This window comes from Meriones unguiculatus, chromosome 8 (genome assembly GCF_030254825.1).
Source record: "Meriones unguiculatus strain TT.TT164.6M chromosome 8, Bangor_MerUng_6.1, whole genome shotgun sequence".
NCBI classification, from domain to species: domain Eukaryota; kingdom Metazoa; phylum Chordata; class Mammalia; order Rodentia; family Muridae; genus Meriones; species Meriones unguiculatus.
In genome coordinates this window covers 74,848,947-74,873,081 of record NC_083356.1, presented here as the reverse complement: position 1 = coordinate 74,873,081, position 24,135 = coordinate 74,848,947, and the positions used below count along the sequence as shown (strand labels likewise).

At 51.0% G+C, this 24,135-nt stretch overlaps 1 protein-coding gene and 1 pseudogene across 8 annotated transcripts; one reads left to right on the top strand and one right to left on the bottom strand.

Moving 5' to 3' along the window:
* Nucleotides 1-139: 139 nt before the first annotated feature.
* On the bottom strand, nucleotides 140-15,762 carry Ciz1 (CDKN1A interacting zinc finger protein 1). Of its 8 annotated transcripts, none has more exons than XM_060389928.1 (18): nucleotides 15,617-15,762; nucleotides 14,812-14,953; nucleotides 14,461-14,576; nucleotides 12,961-13,032; nucleotides 11,304-11,533; nucleotides 8,075-8,174; nucleotides 7,843-7,960; nucleotides 7,191-7,410; nucleotides 6,898-7,057; nucleotides 6,538-6,659; nucleotides 5,987-6,175; nucleotides 4,176-4,300; nucleotides 3,004-3,091; nucleotides 2,449-2,562; nucleotides 2,152-2,304; nucleotides 983-1,052; nucleotides 723-844; nucleotides 140-483 (listed from the first exon to the last, which is right to left on the bottom strand). In XM_060389928.1, exons 2-18 carry the CDS (start codon nucleotides 14,946-14,948, stop codon nucleotides 265-267), a joined length of 2,355 nt encoding a protein of 784 aa, XP_060245911.1. In that variant the 5' UTR covers nucleotides 14,949-14,953; nucleotides 15,617-15,762; the 3' UTR covers nucleotides 140-264. The 8 variants fall into 8 exon arrangements, 7 of the variants coding, with proteins under 7 accessions (XP_060245911.1, XP_021513622.1, XP_021513691.1 ...); XM_021657947.2 differs by having other exon boundaries at nucleotides 8,075-8,168; XM_021658016.2 differs by having other exon boundaries at nucleotides 8,075-8,153.
* Nucleotides 15,763-23,207: 7,445 nt separating this feature from the next.
* On the top strand, nucleotides 23,208-23,355 carry LOC132656094 (U1 spliceosomal RNA; annotated as a pseudogene).
* The last annotated feature ends 780 nt before the right edge of the window (nucleotides 23,356-24,135 follow it).

Sequence of the window (24,135 nt, the reverse complement as noted above, 5' to 3'; positions counted from 1 at the left end):
GTGCCTCGTAGTCCTATCCCCAAGCCCCTGCATCTTGGGGAGCCTGATGCTGGCTTCCCTGGTCCTCTACCACACTGTGTCCAGAGAGACTAGGTGCTCCTCCCCCCCACCCCGACACAGTGCTAGTGGGGACTGCACAGCCAAACAACTGACTCTTTATTGGATGTTGAATTAAAAACCCCAACCACATGAACATTCTCCACATACATAGAAAGCATTAGCAGATCCGGCCTTACTCAGGCTGGGTGGCCAGAGCTCCCTCTATCAGGTTTTAAGGCGAGTTGAGCGCCGAAGGGGAAGAGGAGGTCTGGGGGATCCAGGCTTCACCTGACTGGGTATTTTCACTGTGTCCTGGGGGCAGGGCTGGCGGCCACTGCCACTGCTAGAGCTGAACAGCGCAGTCAAGGCATTGCGAGCATTGATCGCACACCTGCGATTCCCAGGCCGGGTAGCAAGGCTGGGGTTCTTGGCTTCTTTGTATTTCTGGATACAAAAGTTTTCAAGTTATAGGCCTAGTCTAGGGTACTCCTGGCCATCAGCAGCCCCAACCCCCAACACACACACGCACATGGACATAACACAAAGAGCCAAGCCTGAGTCCATCCCTACTGAGGGAGTATGCTTAGGAACTAGCTTGGTACAGCAGCAGATAGCTGCTGGCCATACCCACCAGCCTGGATGGAGACGGTGCTCCTGGGCAGGGCAGTGAGACCACCACTCACCTGCAGGTTCTCAAAGTGAGCCAGGGACTTGCAATGGGAGAACCTCAATTCCGAGTTGCTGTCATAGAACTTGTGACAGACGCGGCAGACATAGCCCATCACTGGCACCAGGAAGTCCATACCTGGAAACAAACACCAGGATCTGCATACTTAAATTGCCCTCACCAGCTGGGAGTCGATTCTGCCCTTGGTGGGAGAAGAGGTGGGGTGCCCGGCTGGAGTGCTGTGGCTGAGACCGGGGGCTTAGCCTGGGGTCTTACCGTAAGCCGTGTTGGGCGTGTAAGTCTCTGAGCCCTTCCCTTCTTCTAAAGACATATCTCTTGACCTCACCTGGAGACAGAGTAAGGACTCACAGATGTAGTGCCTCGGGCCCCACTGGCACACGGGTCAGGGGCCTGCAGCTCACCCACAGCCTCCAGAGCAAAACCATGCCCTTCGGCTTGCAGGTCAATAAGGGTGGCCGGCTCAGCCTTGGCACATGCTAATCTTGCCTCCCGAATGTCCCTCCAATGTACGCCTTGTGGATTTCACTTAGCTCCTTTCCCCAACCAAAATAAACCCTTCCTCTCTTAGGCTGCTTTTCCAATACACTTGAGCGTGTCAGAGCATGGGTCAAAGCTAGTGGTGTCAGAGGCTAGTGGTGTCAAAGCTCCAGGAGCTGGAGGTACAGGCAGCGATGGGTGACCTGACATGGGTGAACCAGCACGTGCTTTCCACACAGAGTCTTCTCTCCATCCCCCCCTTTTTTGTCTCAGTCCTCCTGCCTCCTACTCCTTCTTGCTGCAGCCTCTGACCCCAGCTCCCCAGGGTAATGGAGATTGAATCCAGGGCTTTGTATAAGCTAGGCAAGCACCCTAGCACTGGACTGTAATTCCTAGTCCTCTGCCTTCTCCCCACCCCACCTCCGATCTACCCTGGATTTCTTTTATTTATTTATTTTTTTTAAGATTTATTTATTTTATGTAGATGAGGGCTCTATCTGCATGCACACCTGCATGCCAGAAAAGAGCATGAGAGCACAGTATAGATGGTTGTGAGGCACCATGTGGTTGCTTTGCTGGGAATTGAACTCAGGACCTCTGGAAGAGCAGACAGTCCTCTTAACCACTAAGCCATCTCTCCAGCCCACATTTTCTTTTTTTCTTAAACATCTTACACAAAGCCTCACAGGATTGTGGACGGTCTGCTGTGCATGCCTTCTGTGCCTGGCTAAACAGTGGTCCCTCTGCTCTTCCTTTCCCTCAGTCAGTGTCTCAGACAGTATTTAAGGCCCTTGCATAAACTGTCAATCTGCTTAGTTCCATGGTCACATGACATAACCCAAATTGCGTTGTATTTGTGCCTACAAATGCCCATGGTGTCTGGGTCCCTCAAGGAGTGGGAGAGCCCCTCTGGGCTCTGGTAGCCACGAACAGCCCACCCCACTCACCTGCTTGCAGAATTCCTCTTCAGCCTCAATCTCTTCGTCATCATCGTCATCATCCTCGTCCTCTTTTTGATCACTCTCGAAGCAGCCCACGGCATCCACTGTGATGAAGTGGTCATCATCTGGGCTGGCTACTTCCTTTTCAAATGTCTTGACCTGTCCAAGGCACACGTGAGGGGCTTAGGTCGGCTACGGGCAGCTGAGGAAACACCCACCCCTGAAGGTTCTAGGCCCTCTGCCTGCTCTGACTCTGTGCTCTTGGGGGAAGGCTTTGCGCTGTACTGAGGCAGCTGGGGTTACCTCCTTGGCTTTGTCTTTGTGACCCTGAGACTTCACATGCTCCACAAACTTCCGAGGGGTCCTGAAATAACGATTGCATACGGTGCAGAAGGGCCTCAGGGACTGTTTGGCAATCTGGGGAAAGGAAGGCGGGTCCTGTGACACACGGTAGCATCCCCAGGTACAAGCCACCCTATCAGTGGCCAATGAGACCTTGTTTCTCAAACCTGCAGGCCAACTCAGCTCTGCCACCCCACCCCCACCCCACTGGGACATGCAGATCACTTCTCTTCACTGTGTGGGCTGGTAGGTGGCAACAGAGACAGGATAGGAAGAGGACAGCACCAAAGACACCCCAAGAGGCTAGGGGCTGAACAGCAGGGTGCCTCCACTGAACAGATGGGCAAAGGAAAGCCCAACAAGGAACACTGACTGACTCACCAGAAGCCACACAAGTGATAGTCACATGGAGACAAGAATAGACCCTACCTCCCACTCCCACTCTGGACTCCCTCCCCCGCCCTGGCTTGGACGTGGTGCACACAGATGCCTCTGCAGCACACGTGGCTCTCAGACCTTGTGTTCCTGTGTCCTGCGGTGCTGAATCAGGTCTCCTATATAGTACACCTGGCAGGTGCTGCACCAGCGTTTCGGTGGAGGGTCTCTGTGACAATGAAAACAAGCAGGGCATGATGCTATGTTCTGGAGTGCTCTGCAAGAGTAATGCATCTTAGAAGCTAGGGCGTGGGTCAGCAGATTGGTGCTTGCTACAAGGGGCCAGAGTCCTAGCTGCAGCATCAAAAAGACAAAGGACAGAGTAGCGATTTCTGACTCTTCTAAGGGAGAGCTAGCAGACATGAGCTTCCTGTCAGCCAGGCGGAAAGCAGAGTAGCCGAGAGTCCCTGCTGTCTCCTCCTCCTCAGGAGGCGTCCCAACCATTGGCTCAGACAACTGTTGGAGAAACTGTTTCAGAAAGGGTTTCATTTGTCTTCAACAGGGCTTCCTTCGGAATAAGTAATTCTAAGTAAGTCAACTCTGAGATCTCATTTATAGCTGGCCTTAAACTCTTGATCCCTGTCTCAGCCTTCCAGTGTGCTGGGATCACAGGTGTCACTGCATCTGGCTTTGTTGGTGACACTCTGCAATTGAGAGGCTTCATAAGCTATCCAGGTTCCCTGATTCTCCTGAAAAGCTGGGAGCTCTGGCAACCACTGTGACACAGCCCTTATCTCCCGGTGCCTAAGTCTACACAGTTCAGCCTTCGCCAATGATACTTCCCAGCCCTGCAGGCCTGTGACACCCCACTGGGGCCTGGTAGCTCCTTTTAGCTTCCTACCAAGCCTTCTCACAAGGGCTGGTTCCAGATTCCAGGGTAGACATTTCAGACCAACCACACCCCCTGTGATGATGGAAGGAGGACTCGGGAAAAGTCTAACCCCAGGCCACAAGAGGACCCAATGCTTAGCCATTGTACTTCTGTGGTTGGGGCCAGCACACAGACCAGAGGGGCAGGGCCCTGTATTATAACCCTCCTCCCTTCCACAGAAGTTTCCTGCTCTTACCTCAAAGGAACCTTAGGACCCTCCTCCCCAATGAGACATTTTATAGACAGAAACTGAGGACCAAGATCAGAGTTAGTGGTGTGCAGAGCAATGTTTGGCTTTCAGGCTGACCTTGAGGAGCGTATATCCTGGGCTGGGCCCGGGAGGCTGACTAACCGCCACGAGGCTCTGCCAGCCTGTACTTACTCGGCCTCTCTCTCCAGGATGTCCCGCGGCACGGGCAGCAGGGACAGCAGGCAGGTCTGGTTCGAGTGCTGCATTTCCCCAAGCCGCTGTTGGTGCTGGGCCTCTGACATGTGATCCTGGAACTCCTGGAGCATGGATGAGCAAGAGGCGGTCATGAGCCACAGCCAAGGGGAGGACACACCAAACGTCATGGCCACCCTGCATCTCTGCTCCTCATGACTCCACCAAAACCGGCATTACTTTACACAGCTCAGGGTAGGCCAGGGCAGGGATGGTAAGCTGAGGCATTTCCATGAGTGCTTTCATGATAAGGATCATGGCTCTAGGTGGCCCTGCTCAGATAAGGAGCACAGTCACAGTGACAATGGCTACTGGTAATAATATTAAGCGCATGAAAAGAAACTGGGGGAGCTGTGGAGATGGTAGCTCTTCCTGAAGCTCAGGTTCAATTCTCGGCACCTATGTGGCAACTCACAGCCATCTGTAACTCCAGTTGGACCCGATGTCTTCTTCTGGCTTCTGTGTGCATTAGACCCGTGTAGTGTATAGACATATGGGCCTAATACTCGTACACATAAAATAAAAATAAACATTTTTTCTTTTTTAAAAGATTTTAATGTATATGAGTGTGTGCTCTATCTGCATATACACCTGCAAGCCAGAAGAGGGCACCAGATCACATTATAGATGTCTGTGAGCCACTGTGTGGTTGCTGGAATTGAACTCAGGACCTCTGAAGAACAGACAGTGCTCTTAACCCCCGGGCCATCTCTCCAGCCTCCTTTTTCATTGTTTTGTTTTGTTCCGAGATAGGGTTCCTCTGTGTAGCCTTGGCTATCCTGGACTTGATTTATAGACCAGGTTGGCCTTGAACTCACAGAGCTCTGCCTGTCTCTTTCTCCCAAGTGCTGGGATTACAGGAGTGTGTCACTGTGCCCAGCAACAGGACTTTCTTTTCAAGTTTTTTTTTTTTTTTTTTTTTAATAATTTAAAGCTAGATATTGGGGCTGGAGAGATGGTTCAGAGTTTAAGAGCACTGTCTGCTCTTCCAGAGGTCCTGAGTTCCATTCCCAGCAACCACACAACCATTTATGAGATCCGATGCCCTCTTCTGGTGTGCAGGAATACATGTAAACAGAACATTGTATACATACTAAGTACATCTTTGGGAAAAAAAAGATAGATACTGAGTTTTTGCTATATTTCCCAGGTTGATCTGAAACTCACATGCTCATGTGATCTTCCAATTTCAACCTCCAGCAGCTGGGAGCAACTGACAGTCCCAGCCAAGACCACTATTCATTTACTCATTTATTCTGCCTCTCGCAGGTTATGCAGGGGCTGAGCCGTATCCCCAGCTTGCACCCTGTTTCCTTCTTTTTCCTTCTGAGAAAGGCTCTCAGGAGTCAACCAGATTGCCTTTAACCCCATGAGCCTCCTGCCTCAGCCTCCCAACTAGCTGGAGTTAGCCCAGATAAGACTACTATTACTATTAATGCTGCACTGGCTTGGGCCAGACCGAGGCCCAGACCTTCAGTGTCAATTACTAAGTCCTAAGATGCACAGTGAGGTAAGCTCTTGGCTGTCCTCACTGAACCCAAGAGGAAAAGAGCCAAGAGTGGCGTTTACTTCTGGAGACCACGATGGTCAGTCACAGCAGATTTGAAGCAGGTTTTGCTTGACCCTAAAAAAAGAATCCTGCTCTACCAGTGGAACAGGAAATATGTCTAAGCAGATGTATAGCCCCTAGGCAGTGTAGAAAAGGCAGGCCTGGAAGGCCCAGCCCTCCTCCTCTGCCAGCCCTGTGTTACCTGCTGGCTACTGCAGCTGGCCTTGCAGATATAGCAGAAGAACTGGAGGTTTTGCCTGGAGGGTGTGCTCGAGAGGGCAGGGGTGGCGGAGGCAGAGTCCCCAGGGCGAGGTCCAGAGGTGGTGTTGAAAGCCCGGCTGTCGCTGCTCTGCAGGATGGTGACCTTCAGGGAGCTCCCAGCCCCCCACATCTACGGTAGTCGCAGAGCATGAGTTTATACTGTCTGGGTTAGGTTAGGTTACGTACTTATGTGACTGCCCAAACTTACACAGAGAATATGATAGGCAGGACTTGAACCTAGATCGTATTTATGTCTCACTGTGCAGACCAGGGTGGCCTGCAACTCGCAGAGATCAGCCTGCTCTGCTTCCCTAGGGCTGACTAAAGATGTCCACCACCTCTCCCAGCCTAGCTCTGCATAATTCTAAAGTCTGACCCATACCGCCACTCATGCAATGGATGGGGAAACTGAGACCCGCCGAAGAACAGAGAGGCTGGCTTAAAGCTTTGTTATAAAGAAGAGTCAGGACCCACAGGGAGAGGTCTACGCACCCCAAGCATTTCTCTTGCTCTTTTTTCACATTCTCCCACATCCAGGCCACCAGCTGACGCCTCCTGGCTCGTGTCTTCATTGCCCTGAGCACTTACTGGTTCTACCAAGGCTTCCTGTGGGCCTGAAATGACAGATATGTTCCTTTCCCAGAGTGTGTCTACCATTTGGGGTCCAGAAAGATCTAGAGTCAAGAGCTGATTTCTCTGTCAAGCCATGACCTTGAAGGCCATGATGGGGATGGTCCCAGATCTGGACCCCAGGCCCAATTCTCATTTCCCAGTCAAGGCCAGACAGTGCCAGATTGGAGGATTTGGCAAAGCTGGATCTGGCTGAGAGTCCACAGCTGCTCACTCGCTTACCTCTCCCAGTTTCTGCAGTATTAGGTGACGGCTGTGGTTCTGTGGTACAGGCCAGAACGGATGCTTGTTCTGCTGGAGGTACTGGCTCCTGTGGCCAGGTCTGAGGCTGCTCCAGGGTCTTCTCTGATGTCTGCTCCTGGGGTTGTGCTTGGGTGGACACCTGTGGACGTGTCTGTGTCTGGGCCTGCTTCTGTGGCTGCACCTGCCTCTGGGGCTGAGGCCGGGTCCGTGCCTGAGCTTGCTGCTGGGGGCCTGTCTCCCGTGGCTGTGCCTGCCATGGGGGCTGACTGTACCTGATTCTGCTCTGGTGCTAAGTGCTCTGCAGACGTCTGTGTCTGTGCCTGCTTCTGCAGCTTTGGCTGCGTCTGCGGAGCCTGTGGCTGGAAACGCGGCAGCACTGAGGCTCCTGGTGGCTCAGGCAGCTGATCTGGGGTCTGTGTCTGCTTCAGTGCTGTCATCTGAACAAGAGGCTGGACCTTTGCTTGTGGCTGCCCTGTAGCACCTTTCTCTGAGCTACAAAAGACCCAAAGATAATAAAAAAGCCAGCTGTGGAGGTAGGGATGGGCAGATCGCTTAAGAGTTTGAGTCCAGCCTGGTCTACATAGTGAGTTCCAGGTCAGCTAAGATTGTCTTAGAAAACAAAAACAAAACAAACAAGCGAACCAAAGATCAAAGCTGTATCTTCTGAGAGGCCTAATCCCAGCTCTACTTACAATTCGGAGTCTGGGAAGCTCCACCTTGCAACAGGTTTTGAATTAACCCTATAAGCCTGGCACCACCTGCAAGGAACCCTTCCTTCTAGCTGCCCAGCCTGGCCTCCACGTGGCTCACCCTCAGGTAGACCCAGGGATGAATCTGACCCTCCCCCAAGTCGAGGCTGAGGCCTAACTTTACAGGACTGAGTTCCAGGCTTTTGAGCTCCAGCATGTAGCCAGCATCACTCACCTCTTTAACCTCTTGGCTGGTGGTTCCAATGCCTCAAAGGGCTCAGGCTCAAAGGGCTCGGGCTCAGGCTCTGGGGGCTCACTCACCATATCATCTGGGTAGACTAGTGAATCTTGGTCTGCAATGGCAGCAGGTGAGGGAACATAGTTCCAGGAAATGGCCCGGCACCGTGTCACCAAGATCTCCCCTGCCCTGATGTCCCTTGTGAAGGACAGAACCCCTTGTCTGTTACCTTCAGGTGTGTCCATCTGGAGCTCTACGGCTTCCTCAGACCCCTCTGTGGGGTCTTCCCTGTCTTCCAGAGGCACCGTCTGGGAAGAAGAATCCTGCTTCTTTTTAGAAACCATTTTGGAGGGGGGAGAGGTTAGGGAAGTTCAAGACAGGGTTTCTCTGAGCAGCTAGCTGTCTTGGAACTCTGTAGACCAAGATGGCCTCAGACTCAGAAATCCGCCTGTCTCTGCCTGAGTACTGGGTCCAAAGGTGTGAGCCACCACCGCCCAGCCTCAGAAACCATTTTTTAACCTCCACCTCACTTGCAAACTCTCTCCTGCTCAAGAAAGAGTGTCACTGCCAGGCAGTGGTGGCACATTCCTGTCATCCCAGCACTCAGGAGGCAGAGGCTGGCAGATCTCTGTGAGTTCCAGGCCAGCCTGGGCTACAATGTGAGTTCCAGGCCTGCCAGGGCTGCACAGAGAAACCCTATCTCGGAAAAAAAGAAAAGAAAGACTGTCAGCATCTCAAGGGACTAAAGGGGCCTGGCTGAAGGTATGAAGGGCAAACAGCCTGAAACACCTCAAGAGCCACTGTCTGGGGTGTCCATCCAGCTTCCTGACTGCTTTTCGAATCTGGGCGGGCTCCACTAGCCATCTAGACTTCACATTCCTTGTTCCATAAGCAGCCAGAGAAAGCCTTTGGCTTAAACTCTCCCAGGGTCTCCTCGTCCTGGAACTCTCCTAAGCCCAAGCCAGGAGCTGCCCACTCCTGCTCCTTTCATACCCTGGGCCTCTGCCTCCCTTTTCCCCTTCTGAACTCAGCCTTTCTCCTACCCTTTAGTTTGTCTCAGTGCACCCTTGCTGTCCTTTCTCCAGTCAAGCCCCCAGGTTCTGCCTGTCTCTAGCCTTCAACCAAAACCTCAAAGTTTCTTGCAGGAAGCTCCTACCCATAGACTATGTCTAGACCCTTTTAGTGGAATTTCCTGGGTTTTGCTGCCATCTTTGAGGGTCTTATTTCTGGTCTTAACTGCTTTCATGTTATTGCATTAATATCTCTTACACACCCAAGACCCACAGAAGGGCCAGCCCAGATGCCACATCTGCACTGCTGACCAGCGGCTTACAGTGGGTACAGGCTCCAGCCTCTTCCTTGGTACCTTGGGAAGGCCTCCAGTGTCAGTGGGAAACACATCTGTAACCCGCATTCAGGACTCTAGGTCCTTCAGAGACTACCCAGCTCTTGCCCTGGAAGACACAGGGAGTCAGGGGCCTGGACTCTGTGCCTACCTCAACCACTCTAACCTGTATATGTAAAACAGAAGCACAGGCAGGTCAAGACCCTAGTGTGCCAGACCTAACAAGGGCAGAGGCTGAGGCCTTCTCTGGGGGGGAAGTGTGCGTGTGTACTTGTGTGCGCGTAGGCCTGCAGGCTCCTTTTCAGTCTCTCAGCATGTGTAAGATGAAGCACTGAACCCACCAGCAGCCACAGGCTGGGACTTTAGACAGCTGTAACACCATAAGCCTCCCGGCACTCCGCTTCGTTCCACGTGTGAGGATCGCACAGTTTTGAAACTTTTAGGCAGCGATGCAATGCCTCCTCACTTCCGCAGAACCCAGAGCGTCCAGCACGCCGGCCTGCACTCCACCACAGAGCCACAGCCTCACACCTTAAAAGTAACTTCAAGCTGCCTGTCCCACATGACCATTAGCCACGGGCGAACGCTTGAAACATGGAGTCTCGAGGAAGATGGAAGTTTAAGTGACACATTACATATTGAAGATTTAGTGGTTCTTTGAGTTTTTCTTTGTTTTTTTTTAAGACAAAATGGGGTGTGGTGAAATATATTGGTAGTTTTAGGAACTTGGGAGGCTGAGGCAGGAGGATCAATTGAGCCAGAAGTTTGAGGCCAGGCTGGGCAACATAGAGGTACAGACGTGTTTTAAGTTTATGAGATAAGGAAGCCCTTGTCTCTTAACAAACAAACATCAATCAATCAGCAAGCAAAGGGGGGTATAACATCTTTTTAAATATAATTAATTTATTTTCATCTTATGTGGATTGGTGTTTTACCTGCATTTATGTCTGTGTAAGGGTGTCAGATCTTGGAGTTACAGGCAGTTGTGAGCTGCCATGTGGGTGCTGGGATTTGAAACTTCATCTTCTGGAAGAGCGGTCAGTACTCTTAACCACCTCTCCAGCTACCTCTCCAGCCGGGATATAACATCTTACTTATTGATTCATTTATTTATTGATATTTTTCAAACAGGGTTTCTCTGTGTAGCCCTAGCTGACCTGAAACTCACTCTGTAGACCAAGCTGGCCTCAAACTCACAGGTTTGCCTGCCTCTGCCTCCCCAGTGCTGGGATTAAAGGTGTGCACCACCACAGCCCAGCTCATTTATTTTTTTTTTTCTTATACAGGTCAAAACGGCAACTTTTAAAAAAATAGATTAACTAAAATATGTTAGTAAATTTTATTTTATTCATTTTTGTTTGACTGTTTCAGGACAGCTGGCCTGGAACTCACTAGGTAGCTGAGGATGACCTTGAACCTCTGATCCTCTCGTGCCAGGTTATAGGTGTAGTCAGGTTATAGGTGGATGTGACTACACCTGGCAGTAAAACTAACTTTTATCTGTTCCTTTTAATTTTAATTTTAAAATCTGAAGGTCTTTCTGCATAGCTGAGATGGTCTGGAGTGTGCAGCCATCTTTCACCCCCAACGCTTGTCAGTCATTACACCTTGACCCTTTTCTTTTTAACACGGTTATCAAAAATTTTAAATCAGATACATGGTTCATTTCGTTTCTACTAGACATTGCTGATGTCAAGAGAAACATCACTAAGCGCCAGTGACATGTTTCAGGGGGTAAAGGCACTGGATGTCAAAATTAATAACCTGACCTCTGTGCCCAGGACCCATATGGTAAGAGGAGAAAACGGACCTGCACATCTTGTTCTCTGGCCGCCACGTGCCCACCTTGGCACACGTAAAAATAAATGACGATAATGAAGTCACAAAGAACTTGTTTAAGAGAGAAATAGTACCTAAATAATAATGTAGTGGTATTTGGGTGTGGCTAAAGTCACTCGAGAACATACAGATATTGAGGTTCAGGAGATGCTAGACGCTGGGGTACAGAGAGGGAGCATGACCTGCCCAAAGGCCAGCGCGAGACCAAGCTGGGCTGATGCTGGGGTAACGCTTCATCCACTCCTACCGTGGTGCCACTCAAAGCACTACTCACCTTGCGATTGGGGATGGTGGAAGAGTGGTTTCTGGCCTGTTTCTGGTAGTTCCTCCCTGAGTGGCTGACCTGAGAAGGATTTATTGGGACCCCAACAGGAGGAGGGCCCAGCAGGGACTGGCGAGTGGCCTGGGGAAAGAACTGTTGCAGGTTTGGGGTGACCATCTGAGGTGGTGTGAGGCTGGGAGCTGCCACGCTTGGGGCTGTCATGTTGTAAGCGCGGAGGTTGCCTGTGGGGAAGAAGAGGTGAGAAGATGGGGTCACGCCATGGCTGAATGGTCAAGATTATAGCAGGGGTTCAGTCCCCCCAAATATCATGGGAATATCAGAGATAATTCCCAAGAGGGGGAATCTTCTTACCCAGAGCAGCAGAGGGAAAGTAAAGCCAAGGCAAGGCCCACTGTGGGCACCAGTGAGAAAGGACTTAGGTCGGGGTTTCTGCTCCATCTGCCCCATCTAGTTCTTAGACACGCTGTAAGGCCCTTGGGTATGTGAGAGACTCAGCACAGGGACAGGAGAAGCAGCAAGCTACCATTTAACATTTGGTCCCCCACTGGCTTCTCTTTATCAGTGAAGAAAGGCCCTGGCACTGAGCTAGGCACTCTTTTCACTGCCCTCTAGCCTGCTGGGTACCAGGAAGACGTGGCTATTCCTATAACTGACCAAAACAGAGACACAAAACAGAGAAGGCCTCTGAGGGGCACCTGTTAGCTCCAAGACCCCTCCTTAAACTACCCTCCAACCCCAAGACATCACCAGGTCCTAGCAACTCTATCACTCTCGTGCCTTTCCAACCAGCCTCTCCCTCTCCCGAAAACACTCTATCCCTCCATAGAACTGTAGCAAATGGATCTCGCTAAGGCTACATTCTGACCTCATCCCAGACCAAAGCCTTCTACAGTTCCCTGTTCCTTTTAAGGCAAGATCTGGCCCCACCCACCTCCTCACATGCTTTACACTGCACTCCAGGAACATGGCCCTGTTCACAGTCCAGGACTGTGCCGTCCTTCAAGCACCCCGTCTCTGGGCTGTTGTACATGCCGTGCCCTCTGTGAGGCTGCTGTACACCACCACTTCCCTTCAGGCCTCCCTTTAAGTCTTTCCTATCTCCCCTTCAAGTGGCCTTCCCTGAGGTCTGTGTCCCTAGAGACCTCTGGCCTAGGACCACCATCTTACTTCCTGCTACATTGCCTTCAGGGGTAATGCAGGGCAGGGCAGCACAGGCTTAAAGGCATTGGTCAGTTGTGCAAACAGCCGAGTTAGAAAGTCCAGACTCTGTAGCACTACCTGTGGCACTTTGAGCAAACCAGTTCCCCTGCTCTCATCTGTCACATGAAGATTCACAGTCATGAAATAGTGTATCTGATAGACAGGTACAACAAAGACATATGCACAGTCTAGATGAGCCATCTAGCGCCCATGAACAGTGAGACAGAGATGGAATGCCCTCAAACAGAAATGGACAAAGGACATGCACAAGTCATAAAATAAAATGCAAATGTTTAATAGGTAAGCATAAAAACATTTGGGCTGCACTAGCATGTGGAAATGTGAATTAAGACATCCAAGACACAGCTTTAGCCTTTGCAAACCAACTTAGTAAATGATATGCACACGCACATTTACATAGGTATAAATATAAAAAAGCATAGAATACCCAATGCTGCCGTAGGCACGTTGAGGCTGGCACTGTCATACGTGGCTGGTAGCATTGCAAACTGGTCCAGTCCTTAGGAAAGTAATTTCACAATACTTATCAAAAGCCATCAAATACCCATCCCCCGACACAGTCATTGTATGGTGGGAATCTAAGGTGAGAAAAGAGTCTCAAATGTCATGTTCATCCCAGTGGTATTTAGGATAGAAAACAGAAAAGGAGAAAGGGGTGGGGGGAGAGATAACTGAGCTTTCCGTAAGGACACACACCTCTAGTGAAAAATTAAAAGCTATCATAAATAACCTGAACAGAATACTGGCTGGGTATGGCAGCTCATGCCTATAATCCCAGTCCTTGAAGGATGAGGTAGAAAGACTGAATTCAAGAGCACCCTGGCTTACACACTAAGTTCCAGGACAGCCTGGGGTACCGAGTGAGACCTTGTCTCAAAGCAAGGCCAAATATACTAGCACACACCTTTAATCCTAGCACTAGGGAGGCAGCGACAGTTGGCGCTCTATGAGTGTGAAGCTAGCTGGCCTACAGAGTGAGTTCTAAGCCAGCCAGGGGTACAGAGTGAGACCCTATTTCAACAAACAAACAAACAAACAAACAAAAATTCTAGCACTGCAAAACAGAAAATAAAATAAAAACAAGACACAAACCCTCTTTTTAGTATTATACCAAAATATTGCCTGGTGACTTCCTGCTGACAGTGAGGGGACGTTTTCCAAACCACTTGGGTTTTTTGTTTGTTTTCAAAGACTTTACTTTTTAGGATTTAAGTTTTAATTCATGTGTATGTGTGTAGGTATGGCTAGGCCTGTATCAGGGGGTGCCCTTGGAGGGAGGGGTAAGGGTGATAGACCCCTGGAACTGGAGTTACAGGCTTTGAGCTGCCCCATGTGAGTGTTGGACCCTAACTTGGGTCCTCTAGAAGAGCAGCAAGCACACTTAACCACGAGGCCACCTCTCCAGCTCCCTCGTTTTGCTGTAGTTGGTTTTTCTATTTTAGCACATTATTTTTACTATGACAAGCATAACTCTTTATTTTTCAAGCATCGCTTTTAAAACGGAAAAAAGAAAAATGATGAATATATGTATATCCTGTGACCTGTTATGGGATTTTTCTCTCTCCCATTACCCATGCATCAACTGAAGGTCAGCTTGAAGGGCTATGCACACCATGGTTCTGGTAGGGACCATCTTTTACCTGTGTGGTGACTATGGGCACAGGATGCGTCTTCTGGGCCTCGGGCTGCTGTTGTTTTCATTTGTAGAGGGGTTAATGTGTGCCTCCCCTTAGGGTTTCCTATGGGCAGAGTCAGGATCGGCCAGCATGACGGCCGCTGGCTCTGCACTTGGCAGAGCAGCTTGTGGACTTTCATCTCCTGGGCGCCCTGGTGTCCTTATCTGTAGGGATGTTCTCGGGGCCACTGTGTGCTCTGGTAGGACTGAGTGGGGTAGGAGGAAACTGGAGGCCACGGGGGACTGCCATACCTTGCAACTGCTGCAGAAGCAAAGCTCTTTGCAGCATGGAGCCATTGAGCAGGGCGGTGGAGTGGAGGCCCTGGAGATTCAGAAGCTGTTGCTGGGCTGACTGCTGGGGGAGGCCCCTGTGTGATGGGATTGGGGTGTCAGAGGGTTGCTGGGAAAGCCATCTACCTGCAGACCCCTCACCTCCATTCTCTCCCTCTCAATGGCAGATAGAGGGTGCCCTCCGAGGTGGAAAACTGATGACATTTAATACTCAAACAAGGATGCCCTGGGAGAGAAAACAGGCACTGTGCGTCGGGCCCCAAAACACGGGTGTGTGTGTCAGACCCACAGCCTCCCAATTGGGGAACTCACCGGTTGACAGGCATCGGCAAGGGTGCCTGTGCTGGGGACTGCTGCAGCAGCTGTTGAAGCTGCAGTAGCTGCTGCTGCTGCTGCTGCAGCTGCTGTAACTGCTGCTGCTGCTGCTGCTGGAGTTGCTGGTTGAACATGGTAGCTGAGGGAAGGGAGGTGGTAAAATCAGGTCGCTCCTGGGTCAACCCAGCTCCTCTTCCCTCCCAAAGCACCCATCCCAGCACAGTGAGCAGAGCTCTGCAACACACTCCTAGCCCTGGCAAGAACAAGCCACATTTGTCCTGGAGTCTGGGGGAGTTGCCAGCTCTTCCCGTCCGCTGCCGGGAACAGGACACACACAGACACGCTCCTGCCTTCGGATCTTTAACTTTCCACCCATCTCTGCAACTTTGGAGGTCCCAAGTACACCTTCCCACCCCGACCCTCTGCCTCTCTCTCTACTCATGACTTCCTGGGCGCCCGCCCCTCCTCGCACACACTTCAAATGTTCTGGATTCCGCTGCCCTCTCCCTAAATTGTGTAAATAACCTCAGCACCACACCCAGCCTTCCACTTAAATCCGTGAACCCTGTACGGGGAAAAGCTTCCCCCCACCTCAATACACCCCTCCCTCCCTCCATCGCCCCTCATTCCTCCACCCCCTTCCCCGCAGGTATAGCCACGCATCTGATCCTGTGGCCCCGCCTGACCACAAGGCCAGTAACTCCATGCAAGTAGCCGCTAGCCCTGCAGTCCACCCTCTCCGAGTGTCCAGCCCTCCTCCACCGGGGCTGCCGGGGCGGGTACCACGCCGGCTCCCCCTCACCTCTCGGCAACTCACGGAAGGCGAAAACGCGAAAGCCGCGAGCGGACTTGGTGGCTCGCGGGCTCCTCGGGACCCGGCTGTGGGCTGAAGACTGCGAAGGCCCGGCGGCTGGCCAGTCCCGCGGAGAGCGCCCTCTGGACGTCCGGAGGCCTCATCGCGGCCGCGGGCGCCGCGGGAACCCGCCTCGCGCGCAGGTCGCGCCGCGGGGATGGGGGCTGCGGCCCGCCGCGTGCTGGGGCTGCAGCCGCGTGGCTCCCGGGCACGAGGGGACGCCGGGCAGCGCGGGCCCGATGCCCAGGCCCTGGCATCGGGAAGGAACGATTCTGAGCTCCTTGGGCTGTTTATCCGGCAGGGGCATGGCGGGGGACCTCTGGGACGGTCAGATCCCAAATAACCTTCCCGAGGCCACCACTGTCCCACGGACTGGAATTACGAGCATTGTGTCTGGTGGGGGCTAGGAATCGAACCCGGGCCCTCTGCTAGAACAAGCGCTCTTAACCACTGAACGAACATTACCCCCCCCCATTTTAACGATATATTTGAATTTCATGTGTCATGTGTATGAATGTTTTGCCTGCGTGTTTGTGTGTGTGCTAGGTGTGTGCCCAAAGAGGGCATCTGATCCCCTAGAAAGTTTACGGATGTTTGTGAGCCGTCGTGTGGGAGTTGGGAACCGAACCTGGGTTCTCTGGAAAAGCTACACACGTTCTTAACCGCCGAGCAAGCTCTCCAGCCCTTAATTTGGGAGCTCACGGAGTTCCGCCTGCCGCTGCCACCACGTCTGGCCTGGTTGCTCTCATCCTGCCACCGAGGACTCCCCTCAATCCCCGCTAGCCTCGGCAACTCCCTTTACTTCGCTCCCGGCCCGGGGTCATCCCCACAGTTCGCGTCCAGCGGACTGAGGCCTGGCCGCACGGTGGCGCCAGGGACCGCCGCCGCCAAATCACTACATCACCCTCTGCAATCAGGTGACTGCGGGGCCCCGAGGCTCCGGACTCCCGGGTGCGGCCCGCCCAGGTGCCAGGTGTCCTCGCTCCGCTGGGACCCGTTTCACAGGGGCTGGAGTTAATTGCCCCAAGAGGCTCAACCTGGCGGGAGCGCGCTGGGATGCCCGCGGCTGGGGCATGCTTGCTTAGGAAGCCTGGATGTGGGGCTGGAAAGGTGGAGCCGCAAGGATGGGCCTTATCCCTGAAGGACAGGGGTGTATCTCAGAAGGGAGCGAGGGTCGGGGGGTAAATTCACTGGTCGGAAAACTGCCGTAAACCCAGCACAGGGAAGGCAGAAGGAGGAGGATCCCTAGTTCCAGGCTGGCTGGGGCTGCAAAGCAAGACCTCGGGTCAAAAGAGCTATTTATTGTTATTATTATTGTTGTTGTTGTTGTTATTAATTTAAAATAAAAGCTTTCTAGCTTGGCCGAACATAGTGACCCCAGGCTATAACCTTAATGCAATGAGGGACAGAGGCGGTAGGACCTCGAATTCAAATTCCAAGTCGGACTGGACTAGTGAGACTCGTGGCAGACAAACAAGTAAACAACAAACAAACGAATGTGTGGAAAAGCAGGCGCAGGTAGAGAAGGAGGGGTCAGGACCTTCATAGCCTGCGACCTTTAGGGACTGGGAGGTCCTCTCCGTCGGTTTCTTGATCTGCAAAATAAGTGTCCCCTCCTGGGGGTGTGTATCAAGACGACATTACATAATGCTTAGCACTGACGCCGGTACACGGCGAGCTTAGCAAGTTGCTAAAGCGAAAACACTAAAAATAATGCTGGTGCTGGCGAAGACGGGAAGCCAGCACGAGCTGACTGCGCGTGCGCATCTTTCAGGCACACATCTGTCGCGTTTAATCTAGGCTCTGGAACACCCTTTGCCCTTTGACCCACTAACCCCCTGGAAGGATGTAGTCCAGGAAAACAATCAGTAAAGAGACTTTAAAAGCCAGCAGTTTGTTCATGGAAAACAGTCACCTTCAGAGGGAAAAGCTAAACAAGCCTTGGTGTCTGCCTCTTAAGAAATAGGAAGCAAAAGGCCCTCAGAAATTAGATTTTCAAAGGATATTAAACATTCACAACAAGATATGGTGTGAACTCAGCAGGTTCCCAAACTTCATAGTTTACATTATGTCCCCGGAGGGACGGGATAACTGTGTAGTGGGCTCAAGACGGGTTTTCACTTTTCTTTCTTTTTTTTTCCTCCCTTTAGTTTGCAATGTTTGCTTTAGATGACTTGATCATAGGGAGAGAGACTTTCTTTTTCCTTAATGTGTGTGATCTCAAGCCTTAGAGATCAGCTAAGGTGGAGAGCGTACTGTTTGGGGTTAATTATCTTTGGTCAAATTTCTTGCAGGTAGAATTCCCCCTCCCCCAAAATATGTGTGTGTGTGTGTGTGTGTGTGTGTGTGTGTGTGTGTGTGTGTGTGTAAAGAAAAGACCTTCCCCATGTTTTGCCTGCGTGTTTGTGTGTGTGCTAGGTGTGTGCCCAAAGAGGGCATCTGATCCTCTAGAAAATTTATGGGTGTCTGTGAGCTGTCGTGTGGGAGTTGGGAACCGAACCTGGGTTCTCTGGAAAAGCTACACACGTTCTTAACCGCCCAGCAAGCTCTCCAGCCCTTAATTTGGGAGCTCACGGAGTTCCGCCTGCCGCTGCCACCACGTCTGGCCTGGTTGCTCTCATCCTGCCACCGAGGACTCCCCTCAATCCCCGCTAGCCTCGGCAAAATCGGTTGAAATCTCTTTCTTGCCTCTTAACTTTTATTTTTATTACAGCGTGTTTTGTGTATTTTGGAGGGATGTGTGCTATAGTGTAGCTGTGGAGGTCAGAGGTCTATTCTTTGGAGTCTGTTCTCTCCTTCCACCTTTACAGGGGTTCTGGGGTTCCAGCTAAGGTCATCAGGCCTTGCAGCAAGTGCTTTCACCCAGTGAGGCATCCCCCGCACCTCGGCCCTTTTGCATCTGTCTTGAAAAGCTTCTTTATCAAAGAATAAATTTATATTTTCAGCAGATCCAAGTCAACATATGTTCTGTTCCAGGGTCCTACCTGCTTCTTCTGGTTATGTCAAATGAACTACAAAATCAGAAATTAACTAAAACTCACCAATTCCAGATTCTGTATTTTCTTTTTCAGATGGAATACAGGATTTTGTTAAACCCATCCCTGCCTATAAAATCCAAACAGAAGTTTGACTGATGTTGAATTAAATGTGTTTTAAATCCCAGCATTCTGGAGGCAGAGGCAGGTGGATAAGGCCAGCCTGGTCCTCAGAGTGAGTTCCAGGACACCCAGGACTGTTAACACACAGAAACCCTGTCTCAAAAAAAAAAAAAAAGTGTTTTAGTTGGAGAAAAGTTGTTGTTTTTACCCTAAGTTTAAAAAAAAGTTTAGATTTATTTTATATGGTTTGCTCGCCTGCATGTCTGTGCACCACATACGTGCCTGGGGCCCACAGAGGTTGTTGGAGCCTCAGAACTGGAGATATAGACAATTATGAACTGCCAGGTGGGTGCTGGGACTGAACCTGGCTACTCTAGAAAAAAAAAAAAAAAGTGCTTGTGACTGCTGAGCCTTCACTCCAGGAGTTTCTCAGGTTAATGAGGTCAAGCCAAGCAGAGCCTCATGCCTGTGATCCTAGCATCGGGAGGCAGAAGCCCAAGGATTGCTGTACGTTCAAAGCTAGCTTGGTCTGTGTAGAGAGAGGGTTCTTGTAGCACTCAGTTTTAAAACTGTACTTTATTTGGGGTGGTTAGGCCTGTATCTCTCTTCCAACCTCCCAACTCTATGTAGGAAAGAGGTTAATGGGGAGAGGCCACACAGGCCCCTTCACTTCTCCAGGCTGTTTGGAGTAGATGAGTCTTTGGGGGATGTACCAACCTCCATTAACAGCAAACCAGCCAGCAGTCTCCTCCATGCCCCTGCACCCCAAACCATTTCTCTGTCTACTCTAAACCACCATCCGTCTCTCGGGTCTCTCCAAACTGCTACAGACCACACACCAACACAGCACACCAAACCTTCTCTTTCTGGGCTCTCATTTATATCCCCAGAGCCCTAGACTGCTGCCCTCCCCATGCCACAGGAGGCAAGAGGTAGGCCGTGACCAGCTGGTAAAAGCCAACCTCCACACAAGACAATTAACAACTTCAGACAAATGACAGCCCAACTAAAATCCCACAGTTAGGATTAAAAGAAAAACATTTATATAACATAACTGAGTTTACGAAAAAACAAAACTTCCATTACACGTTCTATACAGGCAGGGCTACAGAAACAGGACCTTGTTTGTTGGTGGTGGTGGTGGTGATGGGCGAGGATGTAGTTCAACCAGTAGAGCCTTTGTCTGGCATGTCCAACGCCCTGGATTTTTATCCCAGGACTGCATGAAACCACACATTGTGGCATATGCTTGTAATCCCAGCCCTTGGGGAGCGAAGGCAAAGAATCAGGGTGTATGTGAGGTTACCTTCAGTTACTTAGAGTTCAAGGCCAGCCTTGGCTACAAAAGACCCTGCCCAAAACAATAATGATAATGAGGGTGATGATCGCAATAGTAATGTCAGTCAGTGTCTGGTCACTGCAGCCCAGCAGCCCAGCGTGGTCTTAATTTTGCAGGTCCCCCCACCCCATGACAGCGACTGTACGGTTTTTATGGCGGCTTCTGTCACTGCTTTCTAATTGGCTAGAGACCAAGGTATCCTTGTTTTGTAACCTGCTACCTCCCCAGCTCCCACTATTTCTGTCCCCAGTGACGTCATGTGCCTCTAGATGGCAAAAAAAGCTGCTGTGAATTGTCCCTATGTCCTTGGGCTCCAGCTCACGCCTGCCCACCACACTTGTTTGTGAAAGTGACACTTGTTTGTGAAAATGACATGAATGGGTGAATGAATGGAGGTACAATTACCTCCCTCTGTCCCCAGCTTGATGGTCCCCCAGGCAGCTCTTCCTCGATTGATATCCACATCCATCCTCCCACAGAGGAGAGTCCCCGCCAGGCATCCAACACAGCCCGCCAACACAGACAGAGAAGTGGGCCTGCCACCTGCCGCCCCAGCTCAGAATTCCTGGGAACCAGCCCTGCTCAGCAGAAGTCCAGATTGGAGAGGAGGCAGGGCGCTTGTGAGACCCAGTGTTTATCACGTGGCCTTCCCCGTGGCTGCTGCCCACCTGTGCCTCTTCCTATAGAAAAACATGGTGAGACAGAGAGAGAGGACAGAGGTGGGGACAAGCTGGATGGTCACAGCCTTGTGTCTATCCCTGCCTTCTGGAGCAAGAATCCTTCGACTTAGGGCCTTAGTTTGGTTATTTCTGCTGGGCAGAAATGACGTGTGGGTGCAGGCCTCCCTCTCCCACATGTCCAGCCACATCCTCCTCCACCTTCCTAAGATTCCAGGGTCTCTTTAAAGGTGCCGTGGTGGGTACATTTACAGCTATGCTAATCATTGTTTCGTTGGTTTGCTACTCAAATTCGCTCCATCACCGGATCCTGAAACTCGGGGATTTTATTATCCATCCCAGTTGGAGAAGCTGAAGCTCACAGAGGTGAAGTGGCTCGCTGCAAGTCATCAGGCCAGAAAGCGGTCTATAGAGGAGGGACACACATACCAGACTGTCGGCTCCATCCCTCACAAGGACAGAATCAGTAATGCCACCAGGCCCTCTCCCAGGCTCATGGGAAGCCCTCCTGCAAACTCTGAGAATACCTTTGGGCACAGGCCCCTGGCATGCCCCACCCTGGCCCAGAGACTATCCTTGCAGTGTTCCTGCCCTCTGTGCCTGTCTTAGTTTTGGTTTTTATCGCTGTGAAGAGACACCATGACCACAGCAACTCTTATAAAGAATAACATCTAATTGGGGCTGGCAATTAGGTTGAGAGGTTTAGTCCGCTACCATCGTAGAGTGAAGCACGGCAGAGCACAGGCCGACACGGTGCTAGAGAAGAAACCAAGAGTTCTACATCTGGGTCCAGATCTGCAGGCAGCAGGAAGAGAGACACTAGGCCAGGCTTGAGCATTTGAAATCCCAAAGGCCACCCCACCAGTGACATACTTTCTCCATCAAGGCCCCCTGTGAGTCCCTGCTGTAGTAGGATGAGCCTTGCATCTTATTCACATCTTCATGGACCTGTGTCTTACATGAGTTCTGGCACCCAGGAGACATTGATCCCTGTAAGTTAAACCACAATGATTGATAGATTCAAAGGGCCAGGCCCAGAGAAGAATGAAAGGCTGAATGCAAGGGCTTGTTCTGCAGACCGCTGTTCCAATCAGCGGCTGTGGTTTCTTTCAGTCTTTATTTTAGTGTGTGTCTGTGTGTGTGTCCACAAGTTTGTGTGGAAGTCAGAAGACAACCTGAGGAAGTCAGCTCTCCTTCTCAACCATGGGCACCTCAAGGGATCAAACTCACCTGGCAGGCGTGGTAGCAACTGCCTTCCTGTGCTGAGCTATCTCTCTGGCCCTCAAGTGGTTTTGTTTTTGTTTGTTTGTTTTGTTTTTGGCTTGTTTTTGTATCTGCTGTGTACACATCTCAGGAGGTTAGTGTATATGCACACACACACATTCACACACACACCAAAAATATATATAGACTTCCAGCACAGATAATGCTGTCAGCCACTCCAACCTCCACTGGAAGCTTGACTCTGTCATTTCTTGGCTTTGTGACCTTGAACACATTCCTCAGTAGCCTCTCTGTCCCTCATCTTCCCCGTCTGTCACAGCAAGCTCTGAGAGGGCATCCATGAATCACCAGCACAGCCACTGGCTGGGAGGAACAGCTTAGGGAATTTTATATTCCCTAATATTAATGGAACCCCATTAATAACTGGGTTCCGTGGTGGCCAAACTTCTGAAGCTAAGCATACCACCTTCCCTTCCCAGCGTTCAAAGCAGAGAGCCAAAACCATGTCTGGGGCTCTCATTTGATGGACATATTAGCCCTCAGAGTGCCCAGCTTTTTTGAGCCTGGGATCTCTCTGTAGAAGCCTTCTTATGACCTCTCCAAAGCCACACAGAGAACATGAGGGTAGAGGATATATCAGGGTTCGTTCATGCTTGACATATCCTGAATTCACACCTGTATGCAGCTTCCTTTACCCGAAGCATCTCCCTCCCCCACACTCCAACTTCAGTGTTCAGCAACTTCCTAGAGGAGGTGAGGCCTGGGGCTCTGCATTTCTAACCAAGTCCTTACCAGGTCCCAGTGGCTCAGGCATCAAATATTGCAGGTCATTTAGCATGACCCCATTTTGTAAAGATAAAAGATATGCCACAGGGGGCTAGAGAGATGGCTCAGAGGTTAGCACCACTGGCTGCCCTTCCAGAGGTCCAGAGTTCAATTCCCAGCAACCACATGGTGGCTCACAGCCATTTATAATGAGATCTGGTGCCCTCTTCTGGCAAGCAGGTGTGCATGCAGACAGAACATTGTATAAATCTTTTTTTTTTTTTTTTTTTTTTTTTTTTTAAGAGACACCACAGAATAAACTCTCAGCTGTAATGCTCCTCCATGAATGGGAAGACAGCCCGAGGATCTCAAATACTCCTGGAAAGTCTGGTTTTTACAGTAACTTTCACTGTTGTGTTTAAGAAAAAAAAATCATAATACTTAGCTGACAGGAGAGATGCCGTGATCAAGAAAATGGCTTTCCCAGGGTGAGGCTCATCCATTGTGTGCTGACCCCTATAATTTCCCCAAGTGGGGGGAACTCAGCTGCATCATTTGTGGTGGTGAACTTTGTTCACACTTTCCCAGGGGCAGGGAACAGAAAAGAAAGAAGAGAATAACAAAAGCCTGGTTGCGATAGTCCAGACAGACATTTTCAAACTGTGCATCGTGCCTTTATTGATGGTGCTGGTCACCTGGGCTCACTTTCTTGCCTTCTCTGGTCCCCAGAGCATTATAACAGGTTGGCTAAGGACAGCCGCTCCGGATGAGGGGTGTTGGAGCTGGTGTTTCTGCTGCCTGGCCTTCTGGTGTGGTTGGCATGGTTGTTAATGAGGGTCAGTGAGCACCGGGTCTGGGCTGGGTCCTGCACAGGCGTTCTGTTCTGTCACTGTGCCTACTCTCCAGATTAGATAAGACCCAGAACTGACATGTAGGTAAGGCTCGGGTGGTTCTCCACCTGACTGAAAATCTCTGCTTGCTTGGTTCATTGTCCACCCTTTGGTCTCTGCTCCATAGTTAGTTACTGTCTGTATACGTTACCAACACCACCCCTGCCCCAGCCCTGCTCCCTGCTCAAAGGACGAAGTCGTGTTTGCCGGCTTAGTTGCAAATATCCCCTTTCCCACTCGGCTCTATGTAGGTAAGGACCATTCTCACTGTTTTGTCTCTTGGGTCTAGCCTGTGCCTCTTCAGGGGGTGAAAAATGAAGTCTCCAATTCCTAGGACACTTCCCTCGTCTCAGCACACAGGAATGGCCTGCTGACCCTCCCTGTCTTGACTTCCTTGTGTGGCGTCCTAATTAGGTCTCTCTTGGTGCAGAAGGGGGAAGCTGGGCACGGTGCCCAATGGCCTGTCTGTGTGAAA